This window comes from Cygnus atratus, chromosome 23 (genome assembly GCF_013377495.2).
Source record: "Cygnus atratus isolate AKBS03 ecotype Queensland, Australia chromosome 23, CAtr_DNAZoo_HiC_assembly, whole genome shotgun sequence".
In the NCBI taxonomy this organism is placed as follows: Eukaryota; Metazoa; Chordata; class Aves; order Anseriformes; family Anatidae; genus Cygnus; species Cygnus atratus.
The window spans coordinates 5,865,344-5,878,834 of NC_066384.1; the positions used below are offsets into that span (position 1 = coordinate 5,865,344).

At 53.5% G+C, this 13,491-nt stretch overlaps 1 protein-coding gene across 1 annotated transcript; it reads right to left on the reverse strand.

Moving 5' to 3' along the window:
* Positions 1-420: 420 nt before the first annotated feature.
* On the reverse strand, positions 421-13,404 carry SNRNP40 (small nuclear ribonucleoprotein U5 subunit 40). The gene is made up of 10 exons (XM_035565086.1): positions 13,192-13,404; positions 12,002-12,131; positions 10,833-10,926; positions 9,147-9,312; positions 8,521-8,643; positions 7,359-7,479; positions 6,524-6,606; positions 6,034-6,095; positions 2,638-2,741; positions 421-875 (listed from the first exon to the last, which is right to left on the reverse strand). The coding sequence occupies exons 1-10, from the start codon at positions 13,402-13,404 to the stop codon at positions 826-828; spliced, it is 1,146 nt and encodes a 381-aa protein (XP_035420979.1). The 3' UTR covers positions 421-825.
* Positions 13,405-13,491: the final 87 nt, after the last annotated feature.

A 13,491-nucleotide genomic window follows, 5' to 3' on the forward strand; every position in this document is an offset into this window, starting at 1 on the left:
GTCCACCAAAAAATAAACTGGTGGACAATAGCGGTGGAAATAATTGGTAAATCCATAACATACATCAAACCCGCTGGAGGGCCTGCTACCATCCTTGCTGCTCAGCCAGGGCAAAGAGAAAGGCAACCAGGCTGCTTCCTCCACTGCTGAGCCCTGAATACACTGTGCTTGCCATACGACTCCCTCCTTTTACATTTATTTATAGCAGAAGGCTGGTTGTACTCAAAACAAGAAAATAGGATTCAGCAGTAGCCTGATAATTATTTCCAGTGTGGTCATTTTTATTGCCATGAATAAAAAATAAAGCTGCTCTTCTGAAGTTAAAGTATACGGCTTCCCTGGGTTATATACGAGTGTGGGCCTTGATCTAGCACTGTACAATAGAAAAGTAAAACAGAACAATAAATACCATCCACACAGTTCTTGTAAAAAGCTGTCTATTTCAGTTTTGACCATATAAAAACAACCAAGAGAAACTGGACAGGGAATATACAAGCCACAGGTGGAATTTAAACAAATTGTACAAATTTCAGGTGATCTGGGTAAGGGTTTAGTAGTCTGTTGTACAGCCAAAATCAAAATCTCTTCAATTCTAAATTTTCCTGCTTCCCAAAGAAGGGAAAAAAAAAAAAAACCAAACAAGCTGTACAGCAGGACCACGCAGACATCGCAGCCTGCAGAGAGGGCTGCTTGGCTCATCAAGCTGCTTCAACATTTTCCCGTTACCGCAAGTGTGAGAGGGGGCTGGCACCGGTGAGAAGCAAGTCAATCCTACTTCTGTAAACCAAAGACTTCAAGGGCACAAACCACACCGTCTTCTCAGCTTCACTGGATCTCCCCCATATACAGCCGTTTGTCACTGGATGCAGAGAGTACTGCGAGAGAGGAGGAAGGGAAGAGAGGCATACAAAAATTAAACAGAACAGTCTGAGAACTCCACTAACGGCACACCATTTGGATTTAACTACTCACTTCTCTCACTGTAAGCTATCCGTAAAGCCCAATTTCATTTGCTCCCCAAAAATGCTTCATTGGACTGCTACTCTGACACCTAACCACACGCTGCACGTTCTGGCTGCCGTTCCCCTCTCCCAAGACAGACATAAAGGCACGCCACCCGTAATGTCTAAGCATTAAAACGGTAAAGAGAGGCATATAAACACACTGTTAACGCTCTCAAATATCCTGCAATGTTATTTTCTCTGCAAGGGGTGTTCAGATTGCGACTCAGGCGCGGCCAGCAGGACCACATGCCACTAGAGGGCACAGGCTCGCTGGGAAAGCTCGGTCGGGTTGCTATTATTTATCAGAAGAGCGGCAAACTGCAGATGGCTCTCGGCTATAACAAGACACTGAGCAGCCCTAATTCAGAAAAGGCTGTTGAGGGGATTCAACACCCAAGTGTCGAGGTAATGACAACCCCGTCAGAGGAGCGCTGTTCTCGACACTGACAACTGTTTCATTCAAGTCCATGCGAGATCTGGGGGGGTTTGCGTGAAGCTCGCAGACTGATGTCTATAATCGTGCTCTCTGGGTGCTCTTCCACGCAGCTGAGTGTTGTGGGGTGAGTGGAGCGAGTTACAGGATTAATGGTCCCAAACGTTAATAGGAATCAGCCGCTGAACTCGCGTGCAATGACTGGATGGGTTTTTAATTTTTACTTTAAGATGAGCGATTGATTCACAAAAAGGAGCTCAGCGGAATACAAACAATCCGCTCCAAACTGAAGAGGAGAGATTGCTCTGCTCTTCCAGCACCGTCTCTGATCTGAAGACAGAGCAATGAATAACCAAGGAACAAGGCCATAATTCACTGCCCTGAGTCCCCACCCCCAGGCTGCTGCAGAGACTGTCATCCTCGGCACCACTGAGCTCTTGGCTTCGCTTCAGGGCTGACTTGTGTCAATTTTTGGCCGAAGCAGTGTGGTGACCTGGCCGATGGTGCAAGTGTTTCTGTAGAAACAAACAGTGCCCCACGGTCCTGCCCGGGCCACAAAGTGCGCTAAGGAACTGGTACCAAGGCTGGTCTCAGCTAATGCTCCGTAATTGAAAGAGCTCCGAAAATGCCACTGAGAGCATCTCCTCTTCCACCAGTGGTACGTAGTGCCGCACCTTCACCCTGGAGCAGGACATCTATGGAACCGTTGATAAAAAGGACTGCACAAAGAGCCTTGTTTGCTTCTTACACCTTCTGTGAAAGTTAGAGACCCTGGGCTGACGACACACTTCCAGGTTTCTATAACTGTCATGATGTGATCAGTAAATTCATGGTTATAACAAACTCTAGTACCAAAAATATTTTGGGAAGTCCTGGACAGTGGCAGTAGCTCATGGCCACCCCCGGCTCATGAACAGGCCATACCACCGCAGGCCAGAGCTGCACTGCTGCTCCCCCAGGTCTTCATCTGGGCAGGACACACGGGTGGGGTAGAGCCTCTTCACTCAGCCCAGGTCCCAGCTCCAATGGATGCCCACAGTGTATGCTCCCTTTGTAGTCCTGAGCTACGGATAACACCTTCCCCCAGGTCTGTCTCTGGCACTCAGGGCACTTGGCCAGTTTCCGAGCTGTTTTCTGGAGGACTAGCTCAGCCAGCCCTGGAACTATTTCCCCAGCTGACCTGATCTGGGGAGGACTTACTGATAGGCTCCTCTGGATGGAAAGCCAATTCGTTCACCGACCCAGCGTGGCCTGGCAGCTTGTACAAAATCCTCCTGGATGTGGTGTCCCACACGTAGACGAACCTACAAGAGAGTCATGATGAGAGCAGGCATTTCTAAAGGGAAAGCAGCCGCCTCCCACACCAACGGCTGCTTCCTGCAACGGTTCACCACCCAGGCTGTAATAACCACAGCTGTTAGCGTGGATAAACAAGGAGCCTGTCAGGAGCAAAACGCTGCACTGCTGAATTCAGAAGAGCAAAGGTCTGAGCAGGTAGGAGCTAACATGCCAGCTCTGTGCTAAAAGCCTCTGCTGTCACAGCACTGCGGCACCATCTCATCCATTGCGGCATGGAGATGGATGAGGCCACAGAGACCCTCGGCACCGCAGCCATACAGCGGGCTAAGGGACAAAAGAAGCGTCAGGAGAGGGGAGGACACCTCTTACTCTTGCAAATACCTGCCTGCAAGCCCAGTGGTGGCTCCCAGTTCAGGCAGACAAGCGCTTAGGAGGAGCCTGGGTGCTCCCCCCCAGTCCCCGCTACAATGCCATCCCTCCCAGCCAACAACCTGTATATATGGATTTCTTCCTGCTGGGCCATTAAAGTCATAATTCACTTCTGAGCATTTATTAGGGGGCTGATCAGATTGCATCGAGCCCTTTGATTGATCTCCTCCGGGTCCCTGCGCCGCACCGCAGCCGGGTGCTGCCCGCGTGCCTCACCTTGGCTGAAGGACAGCGCCGAGACACCGGCGCTCCTCACGCAGCGGGTCAGAAATAAACCGCTAGCACCAGGCACCACACAGCTCTCAGACTATTCTTATCAATGGTCTCCGAGTGGGGGAAAACAGCACCTTTCTGCTAGCCACAGAACGCAGCCTGTCCCCCGGGGGTGTCCGTCACTGCCTGCACGGCGCGGCAGCCGCCTGGCAGCTAGCACTAGTTCCACCGGGGAACAAAGCGATGCTCTGACCCGTTATGGAGAGCTTCCGTAGGAGGGAGAGGCTTTTTTTTATAAATCAGAATGGAAGAGCTCTGAGAAATGCACTACAGCCAGGCAAGGTGACGCTGTATTCCACCCGCACAGCCTCCTTTCCAAACTTAACAGCTTCACCACACGAAATGTCGTTTGTTACACGGTTCACAGCTCTTCAAAAAAAATCAGCAGCTTGGGAAAGCTGCCAGTGCTGGATTACACTCATACTGCCTTCTCGCTTTGCTCTTTAGGTAGGTGACTGGCATCTAAAAACAAAATCTGTCAGGGGGCAGAAGGAGAAAGGGGCAGAGCAGTAATTGGCCGGCTCAGCGCGGGGAGCAGCTCTGCCACCCTCACGCTCCAGAGGCATCGCTGCGGCCGCTTACAGGGGGCGCTGCACAGGGTGAGGGCACGAGGGACAACCAGGCGAGAGTAAAACACATGTAAAAGCCACCTATAACGTTACATTTCCTCCAAAGGCAGGTTGCTGCAAACGCCACTGTGCATCACCACGTCTCTGCCGCCTGAACTCAAACGTGCTTGGGATCAGCGGCCCTGTATCGGCCCCGCACGTAACCCAAGCTCTGAATGCCAACTTGGGGTGGGACCAGTGCCACCAGCAGGGAGTGCCTCCACTTCACCTCACCCGCTCCTTCCCGTTGACAGGGCTTTGCAGATCTGATGAAGGACAAGATTCGTTTTTACAATTAGGCCTCTCTTCTGGTTGGAAGAGAAGTGAGCTGCTTTGCTGCCCAAAAAAGCACTGAATCCCTCACAGCACTTGTTGGTAAGGCAGAGAGGACACCGACACTAGTACAGGGCGGACGGGCTTTGTTAGAGGCTTTCATTTTCAGGCCGGTGCTATTCTTTGGATTTTCTTGAAACATGTGAAAAGGAAAAATGAAACCATCCCACTTACGTCGTGAATGTCATTTAAAGCAGCATTTCTCCAAGCACGACTATTTAATCTAGCAGGTAAGAGCTGTATCTGATGCTTTCTGAAAGCATTCTGCTGTAATGTATTTTCTATGGCATGGCAGAACAGGAAAGCACTTTAAGTAGCTGGTTTTACAATAAACCTTCTGAAGGGCTCAGAGAAAAAAAAATCAGGTAATTGTCCCTCCAACACAAACACACACACACTCCACATAATGCAGAGAAACAGAGTAACTATTGGAGAATTACTTCTTACCCAGACACATGAAATGTTCAATCTTGCTTTGCTTTCCCAGCAGATACTCCTCCAAAAAAAATTAAAAACTCAGGGGTAGCAGAAAGATTTGGAGTGGCCTCATCTAACCTGCCCTGGGACCTGACTGTGTGCTCTTCACAACGAAATTTCACAACAAAGTTGCAGTCAGACCACAGAGCTGCAGCAGCATCTGCAGGACTAACCTAATGGCCCAATATTTCACGCCACACTTCAGCGTGTCAGGTTGCCCGCCCTGGGACCTGCCACAGCATCGGCGCATTAACAAACAGGTATTCATCACCACGTGCACTGCTGCTGCAGCCCAGCAGGACTGGAAAGAAGGGTCACGTCTCAGCCACCTGCCGTGACAGCCGGCCCCACTATATCTGGACAGTAAGAACTCAAGCTCTTCCTATCCTCCATCAGAAGCTCATTAATTTGCTGATTACTGCTGCTTGGACTCTGGCCTGCAGGAATTCCTGTCTCGATGTCACCGAAAGTGCATCTGGATTTGCTCCAGTGGGGATTGTATCCTTCACGGTGACCTTCAGTGTCTGGCACAGCCCCTCTGTTGGCTTCCTCCCTCTACCCAGTTTAATCCCTGGTAACCTTGCTTTACAGAATCTCTGATTTACAAGTCCAATACATGCTAATTTAGGCAGATCTATTTCCTCGCGCTTGTTAATTAAAGCAAGGATTACAAATGATCCTTGGAACACCACTGGTGCTCCCTGCTAGCTGCCACGCAGCACTCTGACTGGTATTTGTGGTCAGCACAACCCCAGCACCACGCACCACTTCTCTACACTCCTGCTTCTAGAAGAGTCTCACGCGAGTCTGCTGGTATGACTGCAAGAGACCCAGTCTACTGCCAGCTATGCTCCTGTCATCTGCTTGTCCATCTGTTGGACACAGAGACTGAACATAAGCAGTAATGGAGCTCTCTAGAAGGCTTCTGACAACAAGAAGAAGGATTTTACAACTATATAGTTCTCCTCCGCTGACGCAAAGGCAATATAAACACATCAGTACTATAATCACTGCAGACAATGCTCGCAGAAGACTGCAGGGAGTTGTTTGGGCCTTCGCACCTCTCTGCGCAGTTCTGGCTCTTCATGTGAATTTTAGAGTTGATCCAGCTCATTTCAGGTGTGATTGCAGAACAGTTTGGGACTGATGGTAACAGAGAAACACGGCGATAACTCACCTGTCAGCGGATCCCCCTGCTATTTTACTTCCATCCGGGGACCACGAGCACCTCAGAAGATTCTAAAATAGAAGAATGCGCACAGATCCATTTCCAAAGGAAGATTTAGCTTTTCCCTTCCCCTTGAAATAAAATCACCAAGAGACTTTAAATATCATGTGCACCACTATAATGATCTCCCTTTGGAAGATAGGAAGGTAATTACAGATTTTATTTTATTGCTGGAAACATCCAGTGTCTTGTTATTTTACACAATGTAGATAGTAAATGTAGAAAATACTTAATTTACAGCTAATTATAGCTGAACTGAGCTAAGAAATTTTGTTACTGCGGCTTTAATTAGAATCTGACTTTGTGCATTAATCTTTCTTTGAATCCCTAGTAAAGTCTTTCTGGTTTAAACTTGAATTTAAAAAACAATTTACAGAAAACTTAATAGACAGGGGCAGCATGTTATAAACAATACTTTCTCAGTCTGTAGTACACTCACCTTTTCAAAATTATGCACGTTCCCCTGGAAAATCTTTACACATCTCTCTTTGGGGGCAAATGGTCGCACATCCCAGATGCGAACTGCAACAGAGAGCTCACAGTAATTAGCTGGATGGCAGAGGGATGGGGGCAAGGTCAGCTTCTAATGATCAGAGCCCTGCTCACATTCCTTGCTCTCTTCATAAAAAGGTTTCCCCAGAAGCAAAAGGAAGGTACCAGCTTTCCTCTTGCAGGAAGCTTTGATATGAAAGGTAAAATGCAGAAATTTATAATGGTATCAAGATCCCTGCCAACGGGAAGGGAAAAATCCCCAACAACCATTAAACAAATGAGCCACCGTCTCCTTACATGAGCATTTGCTTTACAATAATACGTTTTGTGATCATAGTTCGAACAGATCAGCTTTGCTGAGCACCCATATGCAGGAGACAGAGAGGTTGGAAACGGCACCGCCATTCCCTGCTGCGAGGAAGCAGCCAAACCAACCTGACAAAAACAAGACCAAGATTACATTCCACTGCCTGTGCAAATAATTTGTGCCACGGCTCAAATCCCTCTTGCCCGTTGGAAGACATGACAAAGCTCTCTGATACAGCTGCTCCCTCTCTCCAAAGGATGCAACTGTCATCACTGCAGCAACAGGAATTCAAACTTTATCTGTGGAGCTCAGCTCCCCTGAGCCACCCCCATGTCTGACTCTGATTTTTCTACACTGAACAATTCAAGCTGTTCCTTCCTAAATGCCACACACATGGCTACCCAAAGGCTAGCAGGAGAGGGCAGGGGCTGACAGCTGTCTGCACAGCTGCGCTGCCACATTCAGCAGGATGTACCTGTGTTGTCCATTGCGTTAGAGAGCAGGTAAGAGCCTTCTGAACTCAGACTGAGGCCTGTCACCGAGTCTGCGTGTCCTCTCATCGTGTACGTGAGCTTGTTCTGGCGAAGGTCCCACACCTTTCAGACAGCGGACACAAAATGGCAGCTTAAAAGGGTAGCCAAGCCCATCAGAAATACCATTTCCAAACCATTCCATACAAGTACTGATCAGTCATCTGATGAAATCAGCTTTCAGTTTCAGTTGGGTGGGGTCTCAATGGCTAAAATATAAGGCTATGATTTTGCGTGTTGTAGGAAAAAAAAGGATTTGCCCCTTAGAAGGCTCCTTACTTAACGTGTCCAACTGTGTTAGCAGCAAGGAGCCAAATTACAGCTGCCCCATGCAGGCAGGAATCCTCTTCAATCTGGCTACAGCTCTCCCAGCTCCCAAATTCCACTGACCATGGCACAGCGCAGCAGTTGTCAAAGCCCCAAAATTTCATGATGTTCTTTCCCCAAGAGTTACGGCCGTTCACGGGGCAGTCAGAACAGACGTCCTTTCAGTGCTACACTTAGCGATGGCCCTCTGACAAGAACATGCTCCCCATGCCTAGGTAAGACTGGAGCCTGAGGCTAAAAAGACAGCAAGACTGACTGAGCTGCGCAGCTATCAGGAGAATCTCAGCTACCAAATGAATGAAACACTGAGCGCGCTCTTAAATAAGAACTTTCCACAGTAGCAGGTGACAAAGTAAATTACAACAGCATACTGGAGCAGAGGGCAGAGAGTTGGATGTGTCACCAGATTTTCTTTAGCCGACCTCATACATGGCTCTAGAGCTTCTGGGAGAGGCACCGACTGCCAGAAGAGCTCGCATACCACCTCAGCTCCAGTGTGACAGCAGTGCTAAGATGCGTGGCCAGGAATGCCAGGGCTGCCCAGCCAGTCACGTGGCAAACAGCCCTGAAACAACTCCCTCAGAGTTTCTTGGCCTTAGATCAAGACAGAGGTTGGACACGGGAGGCTGGCACAGTTCTTGTGACTGTAAAAATCGACCAACGGCCTTCCGCATTTGTCCTTGACCAACGCGACATTTTGCACGCTGTTACAAGAGATTTCTGATGGGATGGAAAAGGTGAGCACGGCTGGAAAGGCACATGAGGACACAAACATCATACCTTAATGTCGTTGTCAATGCCTCCAGATATGATCTGATCGCTGGTGTCATTGAAGGTTACAGCCAAGACCTGGTATGTGTTCTGAAATGTCTGGACGGCTGCTTTTTTCCTGATATCCCACAGCTAAAAAGACACGGCGGTTATAAAACTTACATAGAGATATTTAACAATAAAATTACAAAAAAATTACAAAATTGCACATATACTTTGCAGAGACTCAAACCGCTCTGCTAAAATTCACTTTTAAATCTCAAAAGATCTCTACAGAAAACACAGTAGAAGCCCGGTGTGATTAAAGCATGTGACTTTCCTTGTTTAAAGCAAGAATAGGAGGAAAGAAGGCAGTTCAATAAAAGATTTCAGTAACTGCTTGCCATTCTCATGTTTTGTTAACCTGATTTAGTAGAAAAAGCACCACTGAATAGAGCAATCTTGCTAACCCCCATCCAAAAAATTACAGAAGGAACAAGCAAATTTCATTTTTAAATCGAAGGTTTTCGATCACAAAACTGTAAGATCAACCAAAGTGTGAATTTAGCCAGCTTAAATGGGAAGAACATGAACAACTCTTTCAGAGATCCCACCTTACTTTCACTCTAGACTATCTCCACACACAACACACTGACCTTCACTGTCCCATCGTCACTGCCCGTACAGACAAGCTGGGGTCCTCGCCTTGCTGGGTAGCAGGAGTTAACGAATGAGGTGTGGCCCTTCAGCCTCTTCACTCTCTCTCCAGTCTCGCTGTCCCACACAGCCACCGTCTTGTCTGTGGATGCTGAGAAGAGCATGCTGTGGAGAAGAATCCCCATGAGCTTCTCTATTTCAGAAGCATTGCTCCCATCCCAGCTTTGTTACTCTCTAGTCCCGAGACCAAAGCTTGAGATATCAAGTGGGAATACGTCGTTGAATCATAGAATCATTTAGGTTGGAAAACTTAAGATCGGCAAGTCCAACCACTGCCGAACACTACCAAGTCCGCCACTGAACCACGTCCCTTAGTGCGCACCCACGCGACCCAAATACCTCCAAGGATGGCGACTCCGCCACCTCCCTGGGCAGCCTGTTCCAGCGCCTAACCACTCTTTCTGTGCAAGAATTCTTCCTGATATCCAAGCTAAACCCCTCCTGGAGCAACTTCAGACTGTTTCCTCGTGTCCTAACACTCGCCACTTGAGACAAGAGACCAACACCCTCCTTGCAGCAACCTCCTCAGACAGTTGTAAGGAGCGACAAAGTCTCCCCTCCGCGTCCTTCGTGCCAGAGTAAGCCACCCCAATTCTCTCAGCTGCTCCTTGCGCGTCTTTTCGAGTCCCTTCACCAGCTTCACTGCTCTTCTCCGCAGTGAGGGACCAAAACCGAACACGGTGCTTGAGGTGTGCTCCTACCAGCACCAAGGACAGAGGGACAAGCACTTCCCCGGTCCTGCTGGCCGCGGGACTATTTCTGATGCGGGTCAGGGTGACGTCGGCCTTCCTGGCCACCTGGGCACACTGCTGGCACCCCCAGGTCCTTTTCAGAGGGGCAACTTTCCAGTCACTCTTCTCTAAGCTTACACTGCTGCGTGGGGTTCAGGTGACCCAAGTGCAGCACCTGGCATTTGGCCTTGGTGAAGGACATGAGATCGGACTCAGCCATCGATCCAGCCCACCCAGCTCCCTCTGCAGAGCCTTCCCGCCCTGAAACGCTCCCACCCAACTTGCTGCCTGCAAACTCGCTGAGGGTGCACCTGATCCCCTCGCCAAGACTGTTGACGCAAACATTAAAACCGGCCCCAATACTACGGAGAAGTTCTACGCCCAACTTCAAAGAGAAACGTGGAGTTTCAGAGCAGGCAGACTGCCAGCGGGACAGCTATAGCGGAGGTGCTCCCACCAAACCCAATTTCTAGAGATACCTACACAGGTATTGCTCTTCTGCCTCCTCAGCCACTGTCTGGGATGACAAGACAAGAAGGAAAAACTGGCAACCTCTCGGTTCAGATGCGGTGGCGGAAGAGCCTTCCAAAGTGACAAATGACTCCCGTGTTTTCCTTCCCTCCCCAGCCAACCGCTTCCCGCACAACCAACGCGAACATTCAAGTTTCTCCCGACTGAAATCAAGGGCCCTCGTGGGTCACAGGTGGCCGGGCCAGTAGAGCAGGCGCCACTCCTAACCCAGGAAAGCCACAGCACAAGCGTTTGCTGTGAGGGTTTGCGGTGTGGCTGAGCAGGGGCAACGAGGAGGCTCCGCGAGGGGCTGCGGCCAGCAGAAATAACCTTCCCTCAGGAACAGCGGGGGCTGAGGCAGGAACGTGTCGGCGTGCCACCCACCTGCCGTCCGTGTTGTAGTGCAGCTCCATGACCGCCCCGCTGTGCCCCTTCAGGGTCGCGTAGTTGTCGCAGTCCCCGTAGACGTTCCACAGCACTAAGAGAAAAGGGAGAGGGAGGCAGGGGGTTGGAACTGGATGGTCTTTGAGGTCCTTTACAACCCAAACCACTCTATGAAAGGGCAAGACGCGTGGAGACACGCCTGTGCCGCGCACAGAGTGATTCTCCAGAGCTCCCACGTAACCACAGCCGCCACCACCTCAAAGCCAGGGTGGTGCACAGCAGCAAAGCAGCACCACGTGAGCCCCAGAAGAAGAGACTCCGCTTAGAGCTGACTTACAGCTTTAGATCAACTTGATTTTATCAATAAGTCGTCGGACCTTCACCTCGGCAAGCCAAAGCATCGGTAACTGTGCCTGCAGGGTGCCGCTGCCCAGCACAGACCCACGGCGACCTCTGCAAGGGCCTTGGGAGGACTGCGATGAGCTGGGCGGGCGGCCAGCCCCATGCTCAGCAGGGTCCGCGGCACCGTCCCCGCCCCCCTCATGCTCAGGACCCCAGCTGACGCCTGACACGAAGCCACCCCACAGGGCGGTAGAGGCCAGCCTCCCGACAAGCTGAAAGCCCCCGGGGCCTGGCCTGCTGTCACACAAGCCCAGGATGGCCAAAGTTGGCAGGGACCTCTGGAGATCATCCAGTCCAACCCCCCCGCAGAGCGGGATCGCCCGCAGCACCTTGCGCAGGATGGCGTCCGGGCGGCTTTTGAGTATCTCCAGAGAAGGAGCCTCCACAACCTCTCTGGGCAGCCTGTCCCAGTGCTCCGTCACCTCCCAGTAAAGAAGTGCCCCCTCACATTGAGCCGGAGCCTCCTGGGCTTCAGTTCGTGCCCGTTGCCTCTCGTCCTGTCGCTGGGCACAGCTGAAAGGAGACCGGCTCCATGCTCTCGACCCCCTCCCCTCGGATATTTACACACGTTAACAAGCTCTCCCCTCAGCCTTCTCTTCCCCAGGCTAACCAGGCCCGGCTCTCCCAGCCTGTCCCCGTACGAGAGGTGCTCCACTCCCCTCATCATCTCCACAGCCCTCCTCTGGACCGGCTCCAGCATCCCCACGTCCCTCTCGTCCCTGGGCAGCCCAGGACTGACCAGCACGCCCCGGACGCGCCGTACTCACGGATGAGCCTGTCGAAGCCGGCGGAGGCCAGGGTGTTGCCGCCGGGGTGGAACTTGCAGCAGTACACCTCCCCCTCGTGCCCCGACAGCAGCATGATGGGCGCCTGCAGCGAGGAGCAGCGCGGCGGGCCCTGCGGGGGGACAGCAGCAGCCGGCTGAGGGGGCAGCGAGGAGGAACGAGTGAGCTGCCCCCCCACCCCCCCCCGAGCCCCCCAGTGCCCACTGAGCTCCCCCTGACCCCTCTTAGCCCCCCCAGCCCCCCTTCTGCGACACCCCCGAGCGTCCCAGCCCCCCTTTCCCCTGCTCCCCCCGACCCCCTGAATGTCCCCAGCTCCCCTGATCCCTTCCCCAGCCCCCCCGCCACCTCAAGCCCCCCCAGCCGCCTTTCCTCCAGCCCCCCCAAGCCCCTCCAGCCCCTTTGAGCCCCTCCAGCCCCCCTTCCCCCGAACCCCCCCATCCCTCCCAGCCCCGAGCCCCCCCTTCCCCCAGCTCCCCCCGACCCCCTGAGTACCCCCAGCTCCCCCCAATCCCTTCCCCAGCCCCCCCCACCATCCCGATGCCCCCCACATACCCTCAACCACCTTTCCTCCAGCCCCCCCAAGCCCCCTCAGCCCCTTTGAGCCCTGCTTCCCCTGCCAACCCTGATCCCCCCAGCTCCCTCGATTCCTCCCAACCCCCTAAGACCACCTTCCCCCAGCTCCCCCCGGTCCCCCTGAACACCCCCAGCTCCCCCAATCTCTCCCCCAGCCCCCCCCCCCACCTCTACTCCCCCCCCAGCCCCCCCCGGCCGCCTTTCCTCCAGCCCCCCCAAGCCCCCCTAGCCCCCCTTCCCCTGACCCCCCAATCCCCTCAGCCCCCTGAGGCCCCCCCTTCTCCCGGCCCCCCCATACCCCTGCCCCCCCCAAAATCCCCAGCCCCCCTTCCCCCAGCCCCCTGATCCCTCCCAGCCCCCTTCCCCCAGACCCCCCCCCACCCCCCAAGCCCCCCCCAGCCCCTTCGAGTCCCCCCAGCCCCCCTTCCCCCCCACCCCCTCAGGCCCCCCATCCCTCCCAGCCCCCTAAGACCCCTTCCCTCAGCCCCCCCCGCCCCCCCAGCCCCCCGAGCCCCCCCCAGCCTCCCTTCCCCTACCCCTAACGACCCCCCCCAGCCCCCCCCGCCCCCTCATACCTCCCTCCCCCCCCCGCCCCCTACCGCCTGCAGCAGCGCCCCGGGGGCCGCCTGCCCGCCCCCCCCGGCTCCCCCCCCGGCCGCGGGCGGCTCATGGCGGGGCCGCTTGGCGGGGCCGGGCACGAGCGGGAGGTCGGGGCCGGGGCCGGGGCCGGGGCCGGGGCCTGGAGCGGGGCCGGGAGCGGGGCCGGGAGGGGGCCCAGGCGCGGGGCCCTTCCGCTTCTGCTGCTCCAGCATCGCCGCCCGCCGCCCGCGCCCGCCCGGCCCCCCATTGGCCAGCCGCGCCGCCTCCCGCGCCGCCCATTGGCGGAGAGCCGCGGGAAG